The 21,929-nt window shown below is 44.3% G+C and overlaps 2 protein-coding genes across 3 annotated transcripts in view; one reads left to right on the top strand and one right to left on the bottom strand.

Annotated features, from left to right (window-relative positions):
• The window catches only part of abca1b (ATP-binding cassette, sub-family A (ABC1), member 1B), a 31,949-nt gene extending 17,158 nt beyond the window's left edge, over nt 1-14,791 (top strand). For both annotated transcript variants that reach the window (XM_046405624.1, XM_046405627.1), the window contains exons 14-49: nt 15-191; nt 276-498; nt 1,233-1,454; nt 1,542-1,746; nt 2,063-2,176; nt 2,350-2,524; nt 2,670-2,801; nt 2,945-3,222; nt 3,337-3,557; nt 3,679-3,754; nt 3,836-4,086; nt 4,329-4,380; nt 4,477-4,602; nt 4,842-4,990; nt 5,135-5,259; nt 5,513-5,611; nt 5,803-5,992; nt 6,301-6,395; nt 6,501-6,533; nt 6,627-6,732; nt 6,917-6,991; nt 7,323-7,492; nt 7,573-7,750; nt 7,830-7,945; nt 8,140-8,284; nt 8,369-8,492; nt 8,684-8,813; nt 9,755-9,881; nt 10,030-10,092; nt 10,559-10,665; nt 11,607-11,748; nt 12,233-12,367; nt 13,010-13,113; nt 13,208-13,300; nt 13,409-13,652; nt 13,821-14,791. In XM_046405624.1, coding sequence (XP_046261580.1) covers nt 15-191; nt 276-498; nt 1,233-1,454; nt 1,542-1,746; nt 2,063-2,176; nt 2,350-2,524; nt 2,670-2,801; nt 2,945-3,222; nt 3,337-3,557; nt 3,679-3,754; nt 3,836-4,086; nt 4,329-4,380; nt 4,477-4,602; nt 4,842-4,990; nt 5,135-5,259; nt 5,513-5,611; nt 5,803-5,992; nt 6,301-6,395; nt 6,501-6,533; nt 6,627-6,732; nt 6,917-6,991; nt 7,323-7,492; nt 7,573-7,750; nt 7,830-7,945; nt 8,140-8,284; nt 8,369-8,492; nt 8,684-8,813; nt 9,755-9,881; nt 10,030-10,092; nt 10,559-10,665; nt 11,607-11,748; nt 12,233-12,367; nt 13,010-13,113; nt 13,208-13,300; nt 13,409-13,652; nt 13,821-13,973 — 5,155 coding nt within the window. In that variant the 3' untranslated portion in view covers nt 13,974-14,791. The remainder of the gene's footprint in view (nt 1-14; nt 192-275; nt 499-1,232; nt 1,455-1,541; nt 1,747-2,062; nt 2,177-2,349; nt 2,525-2,669; nt 2,802-2,944; nt 3,223-3,336; nt 3,558-3,678; nt 3,755-3,835; nt 4,087-4,328; nt 4,381-4,476; nt 4,603-4,841; nt 4,991-5,134; nt 5,260-5,512; nt 5,612-5,802; nt 5,993-6,300; nt 6,396-6,500; nt 6,534-6,626; nt 6,733-6,916; nt 6,992-7,322; nt 7,493-7,572; nt 7,751-7,829; nt 7,946-8,139; nt 8,285-8,368; nt 8,493-8,683; nt 8,814-9,754; nt 9,882-10,029; nt 10,093-10,558; nt 10,666-11,606; nt 11,749-12,232; nt 12,368-13,009; nt 13,114-13,207; nt 13,301-13,408; nt 13,653-13,820) is intronic.
• Nucleotides 14,792-15,661: 870 nt separating this feature from the next.
• On the bottom strand, nt 15,662-20,261 carry nipsnap3a (nipsnap homolog 3A (C. elegans)). Its single transcript, XM_046405628.1, has 6 exons — nt 20,115-20,261; nt 17,073-17,280; nt 16,820-16,981; nt 16,596-16,745; nt 16,424-16,510; nt 15,662-16,114 (listed from the first exon to the last, which is right to left on the bottom strand). The coding sequence occupies exons 1-6, from the start codon at nt 20,196-20,198 to the stop codon at nt 16,038-16,040; spliced, it is 768 nt and encodes a 255-aa protein (XP_046261584.1). The 5' UTR covers nt 20,199-20,261; the 3' UTR covers nt 15,662-16,037.
• Nucleotides 20,262-21,929: the final 1,668 nt, after the last annotated feature.

The raw sequence follows: 21,929 nt of genomic DNA, 5'->3' as shown, positions 1-21,929 counted from the left end.
CTCCTCCTCCTCAGGTACTGGGACCCAGGTCCTCGTGCTGATCCATTTGAGGACATGCGGTACATCTGGGGTGGATTCACTTACCTGCAGGACGTTATCGAGCACGGCATTATTAGAGCGTTGACGGGCACCAAGGAGAAGACGGGTGTCTACATCCAGCAGATGCCATATCCCTGCTACGTAGATGACATGTAAGACCGGTCACGACCATTCGTCTGCTGTGCTCTGAGCTGCAGATTCTCACCTGTTCTGACCATTTACGTTCTCTGTCTCAGCTTCCTGCGGGTGATGAGCCGCTCCATGCCTCTCTTCATGACCCTGGCCTGGATGTACTCAGTGGCGATCATCCTGAAGAGCGTGGTGTACGAGAAGGAGGCGAGGCTGAAGGAGACCATGAGAATTATGGGATTGAATAACGGCATCCTGTGGTTCAGCTGGTTCATCAGCAGCCTGATTCCTCTGCTGATCAGCGCTGGACTGCTGGTGCTCCTGCTTAAGGTGACGACAAGCGACTCACGAAACTTCTCAGTACCTGATTTCTTGTCTGTTGTTATTGTTGAATAATTGATTAATTATTGAAGTCATTTTTCAAGCAAACAGGTAAGCTTGTTATGTGTGAGGTTTTTCTGCTGTTCATAGTGTGGTGTGATAGTAAATAGAATATTTTTGGATTTTGAACTGTTAGTGGGACAGAATAAGCTATCTGATGCCATCACATTGGGTCTGAGGTCTGCAAAAAGAAAGCATGAGGGGCAGTTGATATTTATTGCTGGACCTGTGAATGGTTAAATATGGATACAGATTTACTAATAAATATATGTGTGTTATATAAGTAATTTATTAAAGAGATACATGAGATAGAAAGACTGAAAAGACTACTGAGATTTCTCCGCTTACACAATAAATGTAAGGCATGTATGTGTGAGACTCAGTTCTCAGTTCTGTTGTTTTCCTGTCTATTATCAATAAAGCCATCAACTGTCCAGAAAAGCTACTTTAGCTAGTTTATCACATTACTTCTACTGGTGTTTGATAAAATTACGTGTGTGTGTTCATAGTGAAATAAAACAGGAGCTACAACTGGTAGTCTTTTGCTGCTCATAAATAGAGCTAGACATCAGATTGAATGTTAAGTATATTGGTTCTTAGTGAACACACTGAAATACAGTCGGGACATTTCAAAACTGTCTTTGTGTTTGAAACTTGCTTCTGTTATTAAACCTTCTGAACAGAAAGGGAACCTGCTGCCCTACAGTGACCCTGGAGTGGTCTTCCTCTTCCTGGGGTCCTTCGCAGTGGTAACCATCATGCAGTGTTTTCTCCTCAGCACGGCATTCGCCCGTGCCAACCTGGCTGCTGCCTGTGGCGGAATCATCTACTTCACCCTCTACCTGCCCTATGTGCTTTGCGTTGCCTGGCAGGACTACATTGGCTTTGGAGCCAAAGTGTTCGCTGTAAGACTACCGAACTTTGATGTGTTTGTTGTAGCAATGCTGTGTTCTTATTGGACAGAGCGAGTCACATGTCCTCATCCCCTGCAGAGCCTCCTGTCTCCTGTGGCGTTTGGGTTCGGCTGTGAGTACTTCGCTCTGTTCGAGGAGCAGGGAGTCGGCATCCAGTGGAAGAACCTGGTGTCAAGTCCTCTGGAGGAGGACGACTTCAGTCTCCGCACCGCCATCACCCTCATGTACTTCGACTCCTTCCTGTATGGAGTCCTCACCTGGTACATTGAGGCCGTGTTTCCTGGTGAGAGCTAACATCTTTTTATTTTACTACAGACATGTAACAGTTCACACTCAATACAACCAAAAAAAAGTTAAGTTAAAACAAGATATTTCTCTCACCAAACCCATGATGATGACAGCAACAACAATCCTGTCTTACTTCTTTGCTTGCTTCTGAATCTCTTTTAACATTTTCAACCTCATTTTAGGTTGAAAGGGTCTCGAGATGTCATATTTTTTTTTGTCGCAACAGCAACATTTTCCACAGCTTTATCAGATACACAGAAACACTGATCATCAGTGTGAGTTTATTAAGATTTGTTCCCTGCGCATTTCAGGTCAGTATGGTATCCCGCGACCCTGGTATTTCCCCTTCACTAAGTCCTACTGGTTCGGAGAGAAAGATGTGTCATCCAACAAAGTCCCCCTGAGCCGGAAAGGAAACCCAGGAGGTGAGACCGCTGTGACGCAGAATAACTACGCGGTGGTGTTACTCAGCTGTAATGGCATCTGTGACCATGAAGAGCGAAGTGAAAAATCTAAATAGAGAAGTGAAACTATATTCAGTGTAATCTACAAGGCTAATGTGTAAGAGAGACGAGCTAAACAGAGCTGTTTTCTCCAGCTGTGTGTATTGAGGAGGAGCCGGCTCACCTGGAGCCAGGTGTCTACATCGAGAACCTGGTGAAAGTTTATCGTCACGGGAAGAAGCTGGCAGTGGACGGACTGACGCTGGGCTTCTACGAGGGGCAAATCACCTCCTTCCTGGGACACAACGGAGCTGGAAAAACCACCACCATGTGAGTACATAAGCACATCAGCCAGGTACAGATACAGAGAGAATCTAAAGTATAGACAGAAACAGGACAACATGTAAGGGACAGGATAACACCGGCTTAGATCCATTATCTTTATGTAAATAATCGCCTCTCTTCTCCCCTGCAGGTCCATCCTGACCGGTCTGTTCCCTCCGACCTCTGGTACTGCCTACATCTTGGGCAAAGACATCAGGACTGAGCTGAGTGCCATCAGACAGAGTTTGGGAGTCTGTCCACAACACAATGTCCTCTTCAGCATGTGAGTCCTCCAACACGATGCCCAACTGTCCGTGTTTTAGCCACGCTCCAGATGGAGATGTCACTGTTTTAAAAGGTTTCAGTTTTAAGTATCTTCATCCAGTTTATCATGTGACCTTTTTATTTGATGTGGTGCCCCTGCAGGCTGACAGTGGAGGAACACATCTGGTTCTACGGCCGGCTCAAAGGTTTGTCAGAGCAGCAGGTGAAAGGTGAGATCGAGCAGATCCTGCAGGACACCGGACTGCCACACAAACGCACCTCCAGGACCAGCGCGCTGTCCGGCGGTATGCAGCGGAAACTGTCTGTGGCTCTGGCCTTTGTTGGGGGGTCGAAGGTCGTGATACTGGATGAGCCCACAGCCGGTGTTGACCCTTACGCCCGCAGAGGAATCTGGGATCTGCTGCTGAAGTACAGACAGGGTGAGTTGTCTTGATTGGTCAGTTGAATATTGTTAAGTTTTACTCACCAGCTGCACTCTGAGGTGAAATAGTGTGAGATCTTGAATTGAAGTTTAACTTCCTGCCACCCATTAGGTCGGACCATCATTCTGTCCACACACCACATGGATGAGGCGGACATCCTGGGTGACCGGATCGCCATCATCTCCCATGGGAAGCTGTGCTGTGTGGGCTCGTCTCTGTATCTGAAGAACCAGCTTGGGACAGGTTATTACCTGACGCTGGTGAAGAAAGAACCGGATCCTTCGCTCAGCTCCTGCAGGAACTCCTCCAGCACTGTGTCCTTCACCAAGAAGGTCTCCGGCACTTGCAGCTACAGCCACTGTGTCTCAGCATCCACTGGCCTCTCTGTGCAGTATTTTTCAGCCTTATTGTTTGTATCAGTACTTAAGAATCGCTGTGTTCTCGGTGTTGCAGGAGGAGGAGTGTGCGTCGGTCAGCAGCAGCGACGCAGGACTCGGCAGCGAACATGAAAGTGAGGCTGCTACCATCGGTGAGCCCTCTGTCCCTGCGGAGCGCTTGATCTGTTCACCTTCAGGCATATCTCATCCGTGTTTCATGTCTCCATTCCCAGAAAACGGCCCCGCGGCATCCATCTGTAATGTTCCCTTCGTCCCCCCCGATGTGTCCTTGGTCTCAAGTCTGATCCTGCATCACGTCCCCGCCGCCCGCCTTGTGGAGGACCTGGGACACGAGCTGACCTACGTCCTGCCGTACAGCGCTGCCAAGGACGGAGCCTTCGTTGAACTCTTCAAAGACCTGGACCTCAAGCTGCCTGACCTCAGCATCTCCAGCTATGGAGTGTCTGACACCACACTGGAGGAGGTCACTTGGTTTTTATTTCCTTAATCTGATGTTTAATGCAGTTCAGTGTGAGAGGAAGCTGTGTAGAAAACCAGTTGTTTTTTTTGAAACTAAATATTTTAAATGTTCTGTTTGTTGTTTCAACCTTGGATTTTATTTGAGAATTTACAGTGTTTACAGTGAATTTACAAGTTATGGCTCCTTTATGATATTCCTTGTGATTATAACATGAAATTATTTCAGTGTTTTTTTTGTTTTTGTAGATTTTCCTGAAAGTGGCTGAAGATAATGGAGTCGACACTGAAGTGCCCTCAGGTGAGGAGTGACGTTGAAAACACCGACGTCCAGTTGACACATATTTCTTCACTGCATTCTGGTGTGTGTTAAACGTAATATGAAATTTGTGTTCAGACGGTACACTTCCTGTTCGGAGGCGGAGGAGGACTCACGCCTTCGGTGGAGGAGACCATCAGAGCTGTCTCAAACCTTTGACGGAAGACGATAACAATGACTGCAATGAGTCTGAAGGAGATCCTGGTACGAAATATGTTCTCATTATTCAACCACAATCCTCAATGTTGCCTTCTCTTTCTAAGACAGAGTGGGACCTCCCAAATGCTTGTTAAAGAATATCATTTGACTGTAACGCAGACAGTATCGTGAAGTTTCTCCACAGACCAGGCTAATGTTAGCGTGCTGGTGCTAATATGAGCATAGCTAATCTTCATCAAAGTTTTGATGGTGTATCATGTGACCTGTGTCATGTGACCTCTCAGAGTGCAGGGAGACGGATTGGCTGAACTGTACCGATGGTAAAGGATCATATCAGGTGACTGGTTGGAGTCTTAAGAGGCAGCAGTTTGTGGCTCTGATGTGGAAACGATTTCTGTATGCTCAGCGCTCCAGGAAGGGCTTCTTTGCTCAGGTGAGCTGACATCTGCACATCCTTTCATCCTTTCATCTCGATATTAATAATGTATTTATGCAGAATATATGTGTTTTTTTTTTATTTCTGGAAGATGTTAGCTTTTTGATTTTCTTATCAAAAGTTCATTTGTTTGTTTTGCAGATCGTTCTTCCTGCTGTCTTTGTGTGCATCGCTCTGGTCTTCAGTCTCATTGTCCCCCCGTTTGGAAAATATCCCAGTCTGGAGCTGCAGCCCTGGATGTACGAAGACCAGGTCACCTTCATCAGGTACACCGCCGTCGCACACTGTTTTAAGCTGTAGCAATATGGTGTGGAGCTCTAATCGCAGTGTTGAAGTTATTGAATTAATTGTTTGTAGGTTTGTGCTGCAACCTGGAGTCAGACTTCCAGACCACATATTCACACATATACATTAAATAATGTGATTATTAAGACTAGAAACCTAAAATGACATATCTGCCTGTGAAACACACAATGGCAGACTGAGCTGAGTTTAATGTGTGTGTTGTTTGTGTGTTAGTGACGACGCCCCCGGAGACAGCAATATGCAGAGGTTATTAAACTCTCTGCTGGATCCTCCGGGCTTCGGGACTCGCTGCATGGACGGACATTCAATCCCGTAAGAAACACTTGACTGAAGCTTAGTCTTTACATCTTCAGAGAACTAGAACTAGAAAAATGAACTTTTGGTTTGTGACCTTGTATGTATTGTAACTTCAGTATCCCATATATTTCAGTAAAAATTTAAATATTACTTGTGTTTTAAATTCAAGTCATGTAAATAATAACGTCGTCCTCCCGCATCCTCAGGGAGGCTCCGTGTACGATGGGTGACGAGGAGTGGAATACTCCTGATGTCCCCGAGAGCGTCCAGCAGCTCTTCAGCTCCGGAAACTGGACCATGGAGGACCCGTCTCCAGCCTGTTTCTGCAGCTGTGATGGCAAGAAGAAGATGCTGCCGGAGTGTCCTGCTGGAGCTGGAGGACTGCCCCCACCTGAGGTCAGACCTGCACTCAAACTTAGCATGGCTCTAACTGGCTTAATTTGTGTCCCTCTGAGGTGTTTCGCCTCACGCTGATGGAGATTTCCCCAAATAGCACAGTCCACAGTCAAAACCATTTTCCTAAACAACTGAACAAGTTAAGGCTTGTTTTAAGATGGTAAACACAACCCCAAAAACCCCATAAAATGACTCCATAACTCATCAGCTCATCTGAATGTCACTGCTGCCTGTCAGGTTAGTTGTGTGTGTTTTTGCTTAAATGCTGATGTTTTTAAGGCAATGACTCTAATGTCGTTGTTGTTCAGATGAAGCTGAGTGCCACCGACACTCTGCAGAACTTGACGGGAAGAAACATCTCCGACTACTTGGTGAAAACCTATGCTCAGATCATCGGCAAGAGGTGACTTACACATACACACACGCACACACATCTGGAAATATATCACAGTAGAAATACACACTCAGGAAGTCCTTAGTGACTAAAAGCCATGTGTTTGCTTCACAGTCTGAAGAACAAAGTCTGGGTGAATGAATTCAGGTTAGTCTCTTTTCATCTTTTGCTCTCATTTTATTTTGTGAATTCTATTGTTTCCTGTTTTTCACTTTTTGGATCTCATGTTTCTATCTGCAGATACGGAGGCTTCTCATTGGGCGCCAGGAGCACTCAAGTCCTCCCACCAGCCAATGAGGTTGATGACGCAATTGAACGAATCAGGAAGATCTTTGAGTTACAGAAGGTCAGTGAGACACTTGAGGAACGAAATGTTTCTGAAAAATATCACAGACCATGATCGTTATATCTGCGTCACAGCCTTCAACAACCAAACAAGGAGTCAGATCGTGAACTTCTCAGATAAATTCTCTTTCAATAAGAATGTCTAAAGATGCATCAGACCGAATCTGAAGTGTGTAATGTTTCAGGGAGCTGCTGCAGATCGGTTCCTCGACAGCTTGTCAGGTTTCATCAACGGTTTGGACACAAAGAACAACGTGAAGGTGAGAAACGGTCGTGACAGCACAAGTGTGAAGTCGAACACGTTCGGTCACAATCTGTACAGCACGACACAACATCATTTGGCGATGAAGCCTTGATTCAAAGGAAAACTTTAGTATCTTACTTTATAGAGCGTTGATTTTAAATAACCTTCTTTTGCTGTCAGAAATATCACATTTAATAGCAATTTTAATAGCAGTCACTTCAGTGCTTAATCAGAAAGTTTTATCTACTGGACAGATCATTACAGAATGAAACTTGTTTCCTTTTATTCAGTTCATCATGAGTTTCTCTGACTGGCTGTGATAATTAATGAGATGTTTGCCTTCTCAGATCTGGTTCAATAACAAAGGCTGGCACAGTATCGGAGCCTTCATCAACGTGATGAACAACGGCATCCTGAGAGCAAACCTGCCTGATGGGAGAGACCCCAGCAAGTATGGTATCAGCGCCTTCAACCATCCTCTGAACCTGACCAAGGAACAGCTGTCGCAGGTCGCACTGTGAGTACACACACCTGACAGGAAGTACGTCTAACAGGAAGTGTTCTGTGTATCTAACTTGACCTCCTGTGTGTCTCCAGGGTCACGACCTCTGTGGATGTCCTTGTGTCCATCTGTGTGATCTTTGCAATGTCCTTCGTCCCAGCTAGCTTTGTGGTCTTCCTCATCCAGGAACGAGTCAGTAAAGCCAAACACATGCAGTTCATCAGTGGAGTGCAGCCGCTGCTCTACTGGGTGGCCAACTTCATCTGGGACATGGTGAGACGCAAAACAAATGCACCCACGCTGCATGTGTGTGTGTTTGGGGTTGTAATGTTGTTTGTGTGTCTCTCTGCAGTGTAACTACTTCGTCCCAGCAACGCTGGTTATCCTCATCTTCGTCTGTTTCCAACAAAAAGCCTACGTTTCCTCCACCAACCTGCCGGTGCTCGCTCTGCTGCTGCTGCTCTACGGGTCAGATACAGTACTACACTGTACTACACCATACTTGACTATACTGCTCTGTAGTACCCACTGAGAATCAGATGTGATGTATAAAATGATGGCAGTTCAGTGTAATGATTTCATTCTCCTTTCATTGTGCTTGTATGTTGACAGTTTTCCTTTGTTCTGACAGAAATTGTTTGTTTTGTTGTCTTTGTTTTCAGATGGTCAATCACTCCTCTGATGTACCCGGCCTCCTTCTTCTTCAAGATCCCCAGCACCGCCTACGTCGTCCTCACTAGCGTCAACATCCTCATCGGCATCAACGGCAGCATCTCCACCTTCGTCATGGAGCTGTTCGGAAACAATGTGGGTCAACCCACAGACAGACTGCAGGCTTTGTTCTAAGGCTAAGATTTGAAGTAAACTCATAGTTTAACTTCCTGTTTGCAGGAAATTGGAGGAATCAACGATATCCTGAAGAACGTCCTCCTCATCTTCCCTCACTTCTGTCTCGGCCGAGGACTCATCGACATGGTGAAGAACCAGGCGATGGCTGACGCCCTCGAAAGATTCGGTAACAGATGCTCCCACCCATGATGCTCTGCTCTGCATGCTGCTTTCATTCTATAAACATCACAAACATTTTACCACACTTGTATTATTCTAATTTGACAAGTTAATGTGATGTGTGATGTGCTCCTGCTGTTTCTCGTTGTTCATTGGATACCGAAGATGTTGTTTAATGGTTGCGTGGACGTTGTTCAGGTGAGAACAGGTTCCGTTCCCCCCTGGAGTGGGACATGGTTGGAAAAAACCTGTTTGCGATGGCTGTGGAGGGAGTGGTCTTCTTTATCATCACTGTCCTCATCCAGTACAGATTCTTCATCAAACCCAGGTAACTCACACAGAAAAACTCTTCATCTTCCTGTAGAGCAGGCATGTCAAACCGGTCCACAGGAGGGCCGGTGTGGCTGCAGGTTTTCTTTCCAACCAAGTAGCAGCACACCAGACTTGACTCATTTAATCAACTGATCTCCGTCATCAGACAGCTGATTGGTCAAACGGTGTGCTCTTGGTTGGTTGGCACAAAAACCTGCAGCCACACCGGCCCTCCTATGGACCGGTTTGACATATGTGCTGTAGAGGGATGAGCTGCGAGGGGATTTAAAGCTGCTGTAATACATCTTTTTGTCCTCGTGGGGGCAGGAGAACATCAACACACACACGCACAGAACAGCAAATAATCTGTCAAATGTGACTCCAAGATGTGAAAGATCAGAGCTGTTTGTGCTCTCTTTAAATTAATTCATTAATCTCACCTCTGACCTCTGGGTGGAGGGTCAGGTGGAGCAATGAAGACTCGTGTATTTCTGAGAGTGTGTATCACTATTGAGACTGTGTTTTGACATTTTATCAATGAGATAGAGTTCAAACATTCAGTACATGTCTCTTTGTAACAACTTGCCAGCGAACACAACATTAACATATTAACACATGAAAATATCCACACATTCATCACTTGTTTAAAGTAACTTCATGTCACATACACTGCAAGAACATTTAGAAAAAAGTCCAGGACAGACGGAGGAAGTAAAGCTTGAGGAAGCGCAACATCTACAGTTTGTATAGTAAGACAGCTGCTAAACTGTGACTCATCACCCCTGTGAAATTTTATGCATTTAAAAACATGGTTATCACTAATGCTGTAGGAAAAAAGAGGAAATTAATATGTATCCTACAAAATAAAAGTCTCCACATAGGACTTCGTTACAATAATTTACACACTAATACGTGTACATGACCTCAGTGTGTGTGTGTGTGTGTATGTGTGCGCAGGTCAGTCAGTAAACTCACGAAACTGGGACCTCTGGGTGAGGAGGACGAGGACGTGGCCAGAGAGAGACAGAGGATCGTCCATGGCCTTGGACAGGGAGACATCCTGGAGCTCCGACAGCTAACCAAGGTACACACACGTGTGCTTGCACGCACGCACGCACGCACACACACACACACAGAAACATGCAGTATGTTGTGCATACAGTCCCACATGGTGGACACACAGTTTAATTAAATTAGAAAAGTGGATGAACTGCATCAAATGTGTCTTGTAGGTGTTTAAGAGGAAGCAGAAGCCAGCGGTGGATCAACTATGTGTCGGGATTCCACCTGGAGAGGTAAGGCCATTGGCATATATAAAGATGGCACATGCATCTCTACTTCCTCCCACTGCACAAAAGTGAAACCAAAATATTCCAGATATGAGCAGTTTCACACCATTTTTATGGCATCAAATAACTAGTTAAAAACAAACTTCTCAAAAAAATTAACCTTTGAACATCGACGTGATGAGAACTGCCTAAAATGAGAGAAACCATCTTTGAGGAACATTTATTTGATGTGTATATCAAGCTTTTAGTTTGGCCCATGTCCCATCTGCTAACATGAAAGGAGAGGGGTTTATGAGCTGTACTGCAGCCAGCCACCAGGGGGCCATTCAGATGTTTTAGCTTCACTTTTGGGGAGTTCTTATGCTGTCCATCTTCATATTGAGTCAGTGGGTGAGACTCATCATCCAATGATCAATAATCATTCAGCTGATAAAACGTCACTGATAATCTTGAACGACCTACGTGTCCTTAGTGTTTTGGGCTGCTGGGGGTGAACGGAGCTGGAAAGACGACGACCTTTAAGATGCTGACAGGAGATACGGTGGTGACCAGCGGAGAGGCCTTCCTGGCTGGAAAGAGGTGAGGTCAAAGGTCACAGCAGAGCATCATCTGAACAAACGTGCAGATCTCAGATCAGCTGCTCTGGGCGTTTGAACTTTTCTTCAGGTTGTTTCAAAGCTGCTGAGTTCAGGACCTGTAGGTGGCCTGAGTTCTGTTGTTGATCTGTTTACAGCAGATTTATTTTGAGGATTAAAACACAGACAAACCTGAAGTGAACCACATTTGGTTACTGAGGTCATCTGATTTCTTATTTGTTTCCCATTATTTCAAATACAGTACTTATTATTAATTGATTATTTTAGGGAAAACAGACTCGGTTTTGTTGATTCCAGGTGAAAGGTTCTTTAATTTAATTAAATCTACACACAGTTCAACACATATGAAGACCAAGGTTTCCGATAATATGTAAATAATAAATTCAAATTCACCACAGTATGCATATCAGTCAAATGTAATAAGAATAAATTTGAATGTTGTGTGAGTGAGTGAATGAGTGTCAACAAACAGCCTGGAAAATATCCACTGTGTTTTTAATCTGAGCTCAGCAGCTGCAACTCTGCTTTGTTTCTCGTTAAGCTCCTTAATTCAAGTGTTGCTCCATTGTTTAATCTCACAGTTCATGAGGTTCTCAACCGGTGGTTCTGGGACCTTGCAGGTCCCTCACACACATGTCAGAGCGGTCATGTGATTTTCTTCTCTGGTGTCTTGTGTTTGAAGTGTTGAAGGGTTTATTTGAAGGCTTGGTTCATGTTTAACATAGTTAACTCCATCAGTATTTATCTGTTATTATCATTATTATTATATTATATATTGTTCTTTCCACAGTAAACATAAAACACTGAATCAGACAACTGGAACTTTGCTTCTTCATGAACAGTCCAGCAAAGTTTAACACCTGTTGTAATTATTGTGTGTGTGTGTGTGTGTGTGTGTGTGTGTGTGTGTGTGTGTCTGTGAAGCATCCTGAGGGAGATCGATGAGGTCCATCAGAACATGGGTTACTGTCCTCAGTTTGACTCCATCAATGAGCTGCTGACAGGAAGAGAGCATCTGGAGCTGTACGCAGTCCTCAGAGGAGTTCCCGAAAAAGAAGTGTGTGATGTGAGTCTGAAAACAAACACTGGACACTGCAGAAGTCACTGGGCTCATACTGTGCAGCACATGCGAGATGTTCGCCTTGAAGGCTGTCCTCCGGAAGGCTCTTTGTGTGTGTTCAATGATGTGAAATGTGTTTAACATCGTGAAAGTCTGTTTTTAACCCAAAACATGATGTCTAAAAATAAGCAACTGTTTTTGGGTTGTAAATGTAAAGCCATAGTTCAGTTGCATGAAGGTAATTAAGTAGTTTTGGTGCCTAAATCTAACCAAACAACCACGATGACCACCCATAGCATCGTGCTGGCTTCTCTGGCTTCCTCACTCTTCACATTCCGGACATTTTGGAAGAAAGCCTTTGAGGTTAACTTCTGCCATGTGCCACTGCAGAGGTCATGAAACAGGAAATGAAGGAACAAAAGAAGAAATTAACTCTAAAAGGAGTAAGATACAGTGATGATGATGATGGTGATGATGTGATGTTTGACAGGTGGCAGAGTGGGGTATCAGGAAGTTGGGTCTGGTGAAGTACGCTGATAAGGCAGCAGGAAGTTACAGCGGTGGAAACATGAGGAAACTGTCTACAGCCATGGCTCTGATTGGAGCTCCACCTGTCGTCTTCCTGGTAATACACACACACACACACAGAAACACATTAACATCTTTGACTCCTGTCCTCCATCATATGTCTGAGCTTGTTTTCTGTTTCTTCGATACAGTCCATCAGTCAACCATGTTACATCATGCGACAGTTTTAAAATGTATTTACTCTCAGAAACTGACAAGAAACAAGAGAAAAAGATTTCTGGTCAAGGAAACAACCTGATGAAGCCTTAAACATTTGGAGAATTTGAGAGTTTGATGGAGAGAAATTCTTTTGAACAAACGGATGAAGATGTGACTGTCAAGAAATGAGTTAAATAAAGTTAATATACAGCGCAGCTATGTGTGGAAGTTGAGTTACACAAGAGCATCAGGTCACTGTCAGCCAATCAGAGGGCCACAGGATTTGGAAGGTGGGGGTTTTTGAGGTCGAGGTGGGGTTGTGTAACAGAGGATTTAAAAGGAGCTGCTGCGCTGTTTACTGAGCAGAGAAGAAGAAAGATCAAGGAGGTTCTTACTGTAAACCAGAGAAGAAGAGTTAGTTTGTCAGTTTGTGAGGTGGAGGCAGCACTGATGCCCCTCCTTCCTGTCCTCCTCACCTTCACCCTCTGCTTCCTGCTCCACCTGTGGGCCAACCTCAACCTGGCTGTCCTACTTGTTACAGGACGAGCCCACAACCGGCATGGACCCCAAAGCTCGCCGGGCACTCTGGAACTGCATCCACAGCGTTATCAAGGAGGGACGCTCCGTCGTCCTCACCTCGCACAGGTAGGAGACACACTCTGTCCTCAGCTCGCACAGGTAGGAGACACACTCTGTCTCCGTCTTGTAACTCCTGTATGTGTGTGTGCGTGTGTTTCAGTATGGAGGAGTGTGAGGCGCTGTGTACCAGGATGGCCATCATGGTGAACGGCAGGTTCAGGTGTCTTGGCAGCGTCCAGCACCTGAAGAACAGGTAAGCTGTCACACGTAGTCGGCGAGTTCTTCACACTGACTTGTAAAATAAACTCATGTGACATGAGTGTGAACAGCGGGTTGTTTTGAATGATAATTTGTCCATCAGGTTTGGTGACGGGTACACCATCATCCTGCGGGTGACAGGGCCTGACCCCGACCTGCTGCCCGTCATGAAGTTCATCGAGAGCGAGCTGAGCGGCAGCACGCTGAAGGAGAAACACAGGAACATGCTGCAGTACCAGCTGCCTTCATCACTCACCTCCCTCTCTCACATCTTCTCCATCCTGGCCAAAAATAAAGAGACGCTGAAGATCGAAGACTACTCCGTCAGTCAGACCACACTGGACCAGGTGAAGACAAGACACACACCTGGCCTGTAACATGTAACTCAGAGGGAGTCGTGTTTCAGAGATAAACGCTCTGTTAGCAGGAAGTTAGCGGGACTGATGGGAAATGTGGTCTTAATGTGGAGAAACAAACAGAGAGGTGATTTAACACTTTGTTTGCTTGTGTTTCAGGTGTTTGTGAACTTTGCAAAAGACCAGAGTGATGACTATCACTCCAAAGACAACTCAGTGAGACGGAAAGACGTCGCCATCAATATTCCTACGCTGAGCTCGAACCAAGGTGCTGCTGAGGGTGGGGCCACGCTGAGCGAGAGTGCCATGTGATCATGTCATAATGTGATCTTGTTTAAGAGGCTGGAGCTCCAGCCTGGACTCAACCTGCAGAGGAGGGGACACGCCCTCCTCACCTCTTGTGATGTCATACTGATTTGAACACTGGGCGGAGTCACCTGCTGCCTCATGCCAGTCAATGCAAATTTCTTCCTGTGGAGGGGTCGAGCTGTCCACCGACCAGACTAAGAGTGTTAAAGAAACTTGAATAACTGCCGTCTTTAGTGATTGAAGCGCTGCCTCTAATGAACACTTCAGGGTCTGTTTGTTTTTCTGAACCAACGATGAAGAATCCAAATCATTTCAAACGGCCATTTTAAAACACTTTTGATTCCGTTTTTGTCGTGTCAGTTTTATTTATATGCGTAGCTGAAACAAAGTGTAATTTGTTGTTTTATTTGAGCGAAGTCCAAAGTGGCATTATTGTTTCCTGTAGTGTTTAGCAGCCAATCAAAGTGCCCGATGCAAACTGCTGCACAAGGAAGAAAAGATTGATTTTATAGTTTTTGTAAGAAAAGAGAGAAAAAAAAAGATTTGTTTTGTGTTTGGGTGTGAAGCAGTGAAATACCTCATCAGCTCCGGAAAGCACACCACAGTATTGAACAGTTCCCTGACCAGCTGATCGATCAAACAATGGTCTCTCCTTCACGATCCTGATCGGACTGAGGGAGCTTCAGCACTTTGTGTTAACACCATCAGTTTGTCTTTGCACTGAAATCTTTCTTCATCATTATTTATGTGACAGAAAAGGCTGTCGGTAGGAAGAGCTGTTACTGGACCTGAACAACACGCAATAAAATGAAACAAATCTACTGTGTGTGCTGGGTCTCCTCCTGTCTTTCATTCACACAAACACACAGCTCCATTCATGTTTGCTTCACTGTACAGACCCAATCTTCACACAAAGTGACCTGCTGGGTTTCTGTCTGGTTTTACTCCGTTATCAGTTTATAAAATGTTCATTGTTACATATCAGACCACACAACAGTTTATACTGTTGAAATTATTACCTGCGGCTCTGTAAGAATCAGAAATAAAATTCTAAAATTGAATTTATAACAAATGTACACTTGAACAGAGCCATTCTGCACCAACAGCACTTTTGGCATTTGGTAGTTTGAGTATATTTTGCTGCTAATTATTATTTTTCTTTTAAGAAACATTTTGAATACAGGATTTCAACTTGCAATAAAGTATTTCTACAGTATTTCTGTGGTGTTTTACTGAAGTAAAAGAGCTGTGTGCTAACAGTGAATAATTGATTAAATGTTCTGTGTCTAAAATGAATTCACAGCAACTCTGGAAAGTGAAAACATTTCACATTTAACCATCTGGAGGCTTGTTTTAATTTAAGTTTCTTGCCATTAATCTGCATGGTGTCATTTATTTAAGCACCAACTCAGTTCTAATTGTGATTTATTGGATTGTTAATTTAAAGTATCAAGATGCACCCAAATTACAAGAAAAATGATAAAGATGCCTGCAAAAACTACAAACTTGAAATCTCATTATAGAAACAGACAGTTCCACAAATGTCAGCATAAACAATCAAAACATTAAAAATAAAATATACCTAAACTACTTTAACTGAAACAATTCGTTAAATGTTTTAGGTTGTAAAGACGTGGCATCCACAGTAATATGTTACTATAAACACCAACAGACTGTGATGACACAAAAGGCAAACTTTCATGTCTCAGTTTATTGTTCAGTTATTTTTCACATCGTTTATCATCAGTCTGTCAGCACCGCCCACCTCCAACAGGATCAGCGTCCAGGCTGGCAGGCTCAGAGACGACGACTCGCTCTGAATGATTCATGTTTTAAACGTTCACTGACATTGTGAGCACCGTGACTGCGCACAAAGCACAAGCTTTAGAGCAGGAAGGTGACAAGAGTTCAATCTGAGCCGTGATTGGTTCAGCACAGGAAAAGGGGGGTCAGTCAGGCGTAGGAGGGATGCAGGAGGGATGCAGGAGAGCACAAGACAAAGATTAGTTTTATATGTTACGGTGTTTGTCTCTGTTGCCGCGGAGAAGCAGGTGAGAGGACGGGAAGTTACTTCAGTGGTGAGAACTGACAGGCAAACATGAGTTTATTGTCCTGAGAGTCCAGGTGGACGACGCTGTTTCTGACTGAGAGAGGGAGAGAGAGGGAGAGACAGCTCTCTTAGTTCTGACTGATTGTGGATTAATCCCCCAAGTGGTCAAATTATTAATAATAATGTTAATGCAGTCAAATTGGTTTGGTTTCATGTGTCCAGGTTTGAAGATATCTGCCTCCACTGGAGAGCGTCATTGTTATCATCAGCAGAAGCTGTTGTGAGAATATAAACTGACCACACAACGGTTTTGTACATTCTGCTGTATGATGTCACATTATGGTTTTGTCGTGTATGATGTCACATGATGATGACGCTATGAGGCCTTTGGCCGGAGTCTCACCTGCAGCGACCACTCTGGCATCAGTGTGAGCTTTGTGTCGAAGTTCAGCTCGCTGGTCGGCACTCTCGAACCACCAGAGGGCATGAACTGACCAAGACACAGTGACATTATCATTACACACACACACACACACACACACACACACTCAGCACATGTTTTTTTGGCTAGTTACCTCTGTTCATTGGGCCAAACTCATTGTGGAACGCTCCCAACAGCTTGCCGTAGCCTGGTGCATCATGGGCAGTGACAGCAGCCCGAAAGTCCTTGCCCCACATTGCCGGACCGCCGGGACGCATCTGGAAGGACACCATCTCATACACACCTGAAACACACCTGGTGTTACAACACGCACTGATGGAAGCTGTGAAGTTTTTGCAGTGTGGGGGCGGGGCTTACCGCCCTCCTGTGGCGGCTTCTGCAGGTGGCTCCAGGGAACCAGGTAGGTGACCTCATTGTCCTGAGATGTCAGCATCGGTAACGCCTTGGAGATGTAGTCTGAGATCCAGGTGGGGTCCTGAGCCAGTGCAGCCCGAACACTTGCCCGCTGAGAATAACTGTCTGAGGAGGAGGAGGAGGAGGAGAAGATCTGTTACGCTTTTAAAACATCATGACAAAGAAGAACCTTGAAACAAAAGAAGAATGTCCTCACCATATTTCCATATATGGAAGACCTTGTTCAGGCCACCGTACTCGACAGTCCAGTAGCCAATCAGCTCAGAGTGGGCAGTGCGCAGGTGAATCTTCTCATTGGTCAGTTTGAGGAAGGCAACGTTCTGGTCGGGACGGATGCAGTAGGTGCGGAACTCATAGAAGGTTCTGTGTTCCTGTTGAAGACCAGTAGAGAGGTGCATACGAGGCTGCAGAGAGGAGAGAGGAGATCAGAAGGACAGTCACCTGGTTCAAAACATGGACATCCACCTCAATCACAGACAGGACTGGAGCTGGACTGCAGAGGCCTGTACAGGACACAGGCTGACTGCCTACATGGACATCAGTCTGTGCTGTCTCTCTGCTGGACACTGGACCACTGACACTGCTACTGGTATTGGACACTGTCCACTGGCACTGGGCCTTATTCATTTATTACATTAACCAATAGGCACTAGAACTGGACACTGACTTCAAACAGCAGAAAGTGGACACTGGAAACAAGCCCAGGGAACTGGACAATGACAGTGATGATCATCATATCCACTGCTTCTACTTTTATTTTTACTGTTGTTCATGTGTTCCTACCTGCAGAGTGATCACGTCTTCCTACAGGTCGTACAGTGTTTCTCTTTCACAGTTTTAATCTAACCGTGTTATATTGTGTATTAACTGTGTATTACTAAGTTCAAAGTGTTACAGCCTCATTGCACTTTAAAATTCTCCTCGTTTTATTTTTTTGTCTAATTGTACTTTTTTTATTCACTTCAATTTTTTTATTATCACCTACTTATATTTGTCTATATTATTTCATTGTGTACATTTTGCATTTTCCATTAAAAAGGAAACCATTCTGCATAGTTTATTTAATCATATTTACTGTATTTTTTAAAATGTAGCATACTAGTTTGACAAAAAATATATCTTAACTCTTATATATCAATATCTGTATCTGGCCTTGGTGTCTCACACTCTCTCTGTGTCTTCACAGATTTCTCCAGAGCTCCATCTACCAGCACCAACCTCCACCTGCATCACCTCCTTCCCTGTGTTTCAGCTCCTGCTTTCGCTGGCCCAGCCTGCCCACCAGGAGCTGCCTGCATCAGCTCTCCCCTGACTGAACATTCCCCATCTATCCCATATCTCATGTTGTTAACTGCTTTCCTGCCTGTACAACATCCATTGCACGTCTGCCCGTCCTGGGTGAGGGATCCCTCCTCTGTTGCTCACCCTGAGGTTTCTTCCATTTTTTCCTGTTAAAGGTTTTTCTGGGAGTTTTTCCTTAGTCGATGTGAGGGTCGAAGGGCAGAGGATGTTGCTGATGTTATGTTAAGCCCTTTGAGACAAACTGCTTGCAAAAATGGGCTATACAAATAAAGATGTCTTGTCTTGTCTCTTAACTTAATGGATTCAAAGTCCTCTTACTGGATTTCTGAAGGTAAACCAAGTTTTCCAAAGTCAAGAAGAACCTTTAGGCTCATTAGTTTGCTCATTTTCTGTTTTATTTCAACAGTTTGAGCTGAAGAAAATAATCTGATCTGCCACCTGCTGGTCAAAATAAATCATTACAGGTGAGAGATACGTGACTGCGGACCATGAACCAACACCAGGTGAGCGTGTGTGTGTACATGGACAAATATTCCAGTAGTTGTGGGGACAAAAATCTGTTTACACAGTCACATTGTGAGGACTCCCTTAGTGTGAAGACTTGCTCTAAGGTTAGTTTGAGGTTAGGGTTAGGTTAAGGTAAGAGTTAGGATTAGGCAAGTAATGTTTATTGTTATGGTTAGGTGGTGCTTAAACCTCCAGGAAATGAATGTAAGACTATGTAATGTCCCCAGAAGGGATGGAAACACGACTGTGTGCATATGTGTGTGACCTTGCAGTGATTCAGTCTCAGTTTTATCTGCTGTTACTATACTCTACTACTCTACTCTTGTGCAGGCAATTTGTGAAGACATTTTGAGCATATTCAACCACTGATAATATAAAGAATTCTGCTGCAAATAATAATAATAATAAAAAACCAAAGAGCAAACCTTATCTGTCAGCTATAGACACTCGTGTATAGAGGGCGTCATGTGAACCTTTGGCTGCAGGTTGTGTTTTCTATGCAGAGCCCCCCCCCCTCAACTGCTGGTTAATTTTAAACTTCAGGTGTTGACCCTTCGTCTGAGATCAGTCCAAAGATCAAAAACAAACTTCACATCTCTAAAGTCAAAGTCAGAAGCGCTGGTGACAAGTTTGTTCTGCAGAGGAACATCAGTGAGTGTGTGTGTGTGTGTGTGTGTGTGTGTGTGTGTGAGCTGCACGTGTGTTTACAGGTTGATGTTTCTGCTAAAATAATTCTGTTAGAGATCAGAGGTTAGCAAGTATCGCCTCACGAGCATCCTTGTTTTAAGTGAGTTTAAATCTGAACTCTAGTTAGACTAATCCTGCGATCACATCAGAACAGCTGATCAGGATTACTTTAGTCAAGCCTGAGTCTGTTTCTGAGCTTCCGTTTAATCAGTTAGAGCTAGAAACACGAATGCGTGCAGCATTTATAAGGGGTGGAATTTAAACAACCCCTGATATATGCAGTCTATATTCAAAAAGTCACTTCAAAACTACATCTAGTGAAGTTTTAGAGCCTTTAAGACTCGCCAGCCGCACCACTAATCATCCTCACTTCGAAACATTCACATGATCATTACTATAATGTTTGTGAGGTCACTGTGTGAAAGGGGGGCGGTGTATTCTGAGCTCATAAGAATCCTCTGTCCACACATTGCCAATAGATTGTTAATGGCGGCCATGTTAAATATAGTCCCTGAGTAACAAACAACGAGATCCGATACGTGCTCTGACATCGACTGTATGACTAAGGAAATGAAACGGTGCGTCGTAGATCTCCCTCAGGCTCAGCAGGAGGGGAGGAGTCAGCGAGTTTCTCTCATCTCAGGCTTAACAAATCCGCTCTTTGAGACAGGGTCCAACTCAGGGCTGTGCTGGGGTCAGCTGTAGCTGCGATTAGTTCAGATGCGTGTGGAGTTAAACTCACCTGAGCAGGAGCAGTAGCAGCAGCAGCAGCAGGTGAGAGCAGGGCTGCAGCAGATCTCAGTGAGGCGCTTCTCAACTTCAACATGTTGACAGTGAAGTGACAGAAACAGAGCGAGCAGCAGATAGGAAATTTTCAGGCAGCCGGAGATCCTCTGTGAACGAGAGGTCTCACTCTGTAGAGGAAATTTAAAAATTTACACTGAGAGGTTTAATTTAAAGGTTCGGTGTGGAGGAATCAGTGTATATTTATTGTCATTAGAACCATGTATATGTAGTAAATAGAACAATGACACAACGTTCCTCCAGGATGCTACATGGTGCTACATAAAGGAGTACACATATTGAGTACAAAAAACAAAAAAGAAAAAAAAAAACCTTTTAATATTAGAGGCGGTGCAAATACAAAATACAACAGTTGCAACAAAAGTACAGACAAGACAATAAACACAGCATGGTACAATACAAAACAATACAATAAATACAAAGTGCGGAGTGAACCTTATGATGTTAAAGTGACAGTATGGGTAATTAAAGTGACGGTATAGATATTAAAGAGACAGTATGGGAGTTAAAGTAAGTTGTGTGCTAGTAAGTTTTTGATTGTGAGCATGTGAGTGTGTGAGTGTACGTGTGTATGTGTGTATTTGTGTCAGTCATGTCCCGTTGCTGGGGAGTGTGATGGCTCGGGGAAAGGAAACTGTTGCAGAGTCTGGTTGTGAGGGGTCCGAATGCTCAGGATAGGGTGTGGAAGGTGGGCTTTTCACCTGGTCCCTCTGCACCAGCTCCATCACCAGCTGCATTCCTCAGAAAGCTGAGGTCGCTAGGTCAATGGCTGATAATCTTCAATGAGGAGCTGTTGGTGGTCAGTGGAGCGTGGTCCTCTCTGTCTCTTCTCAGGTCAACAACCATCACTTTAGTTTTGTCTGTGTTCAGAGACAGGCTGTTGGCTCTGCACCAGGTTGTTAGCAGTTCCACCTCCTCTCTGTAATGCTGACTCATTGTAATTGCTGATGAGACCCACTACAGTTGTATCATCAGCAAGCTTGATGATGTGGTTCAAGCTGTGTGTTACTGCACAATCATGAATCAGCAGAGTGAACAGTAGGGGGATGAGGACACGGCTCTGTGGGGCCCCGGTGTTCAGAGTCATGGTGTTGGAGATGCGGTTCCCAATTCAGACTCCCAGTCAGGAGGTCCAGCATCCAGTTGCCTCACCTCAGATTGAGCCTTTTAAATCTAAAGAAAGAACAGGTCCTCCTCCATGGATTCTGCCATGGTTCTATAGTAGTCCAGAATGGGTCCTTTTTGCATTTTTAGAGGCCACCGTAGGGGAGAGTGAGACGAGGGACGTTCAGTGGGTTGCAATCTGTAACCTCACCACTAGATGTCCCTAAATCCTACCCACAGGACATTTAAATTATATAACTGTCCTGTTTTTAGTTCTCTCTATTTTCTTACCATTCTCTCCGTTTTATCAATATCGACATCTATCGATATGTGTATTGTGTGTTTTCTTTCTTTCCTTCTTTTGTATTTTATCATTTGTAGTATTCATAGAGTCAGTGTTGTTGGTATTTGCAGTGTGTTTGTTTTAAGGTTAAAAGACGGTTTTCCACCTTTGTAGAAAATTCTATTGTCTTAGAAAAGAATTAACATCAACATAAAAAAGGGAAAAGATATTTATGCATATAAAAAAGAAATTGTACCAGAAGTAAAATAAATAAACAAAATAAAATAAGAGAAAAGTCTTCATTGTCCTGCTGGGGCAGCTGCCTGAGGGTGAGGGACACCAACAGACTCAACAGAATCATTAAGA

The sequence above is a fragment of the Scatophagus argus genome, chromosome 12 (assembly GCF_020382885.2).
Source record: "Scatophagus argus isolate fScaArg1 chromosome 12, fScaArg1.pri, whole genome shotgun sequence".
NCBI lineage: Eukaryota > Metazoa > Chordata > Actinopteri > Scatophagidae > Scatophagus > Scatophagus argus.
This window is presented reverse-complemented; position numbering and strand designations above follow the sequence as displayed.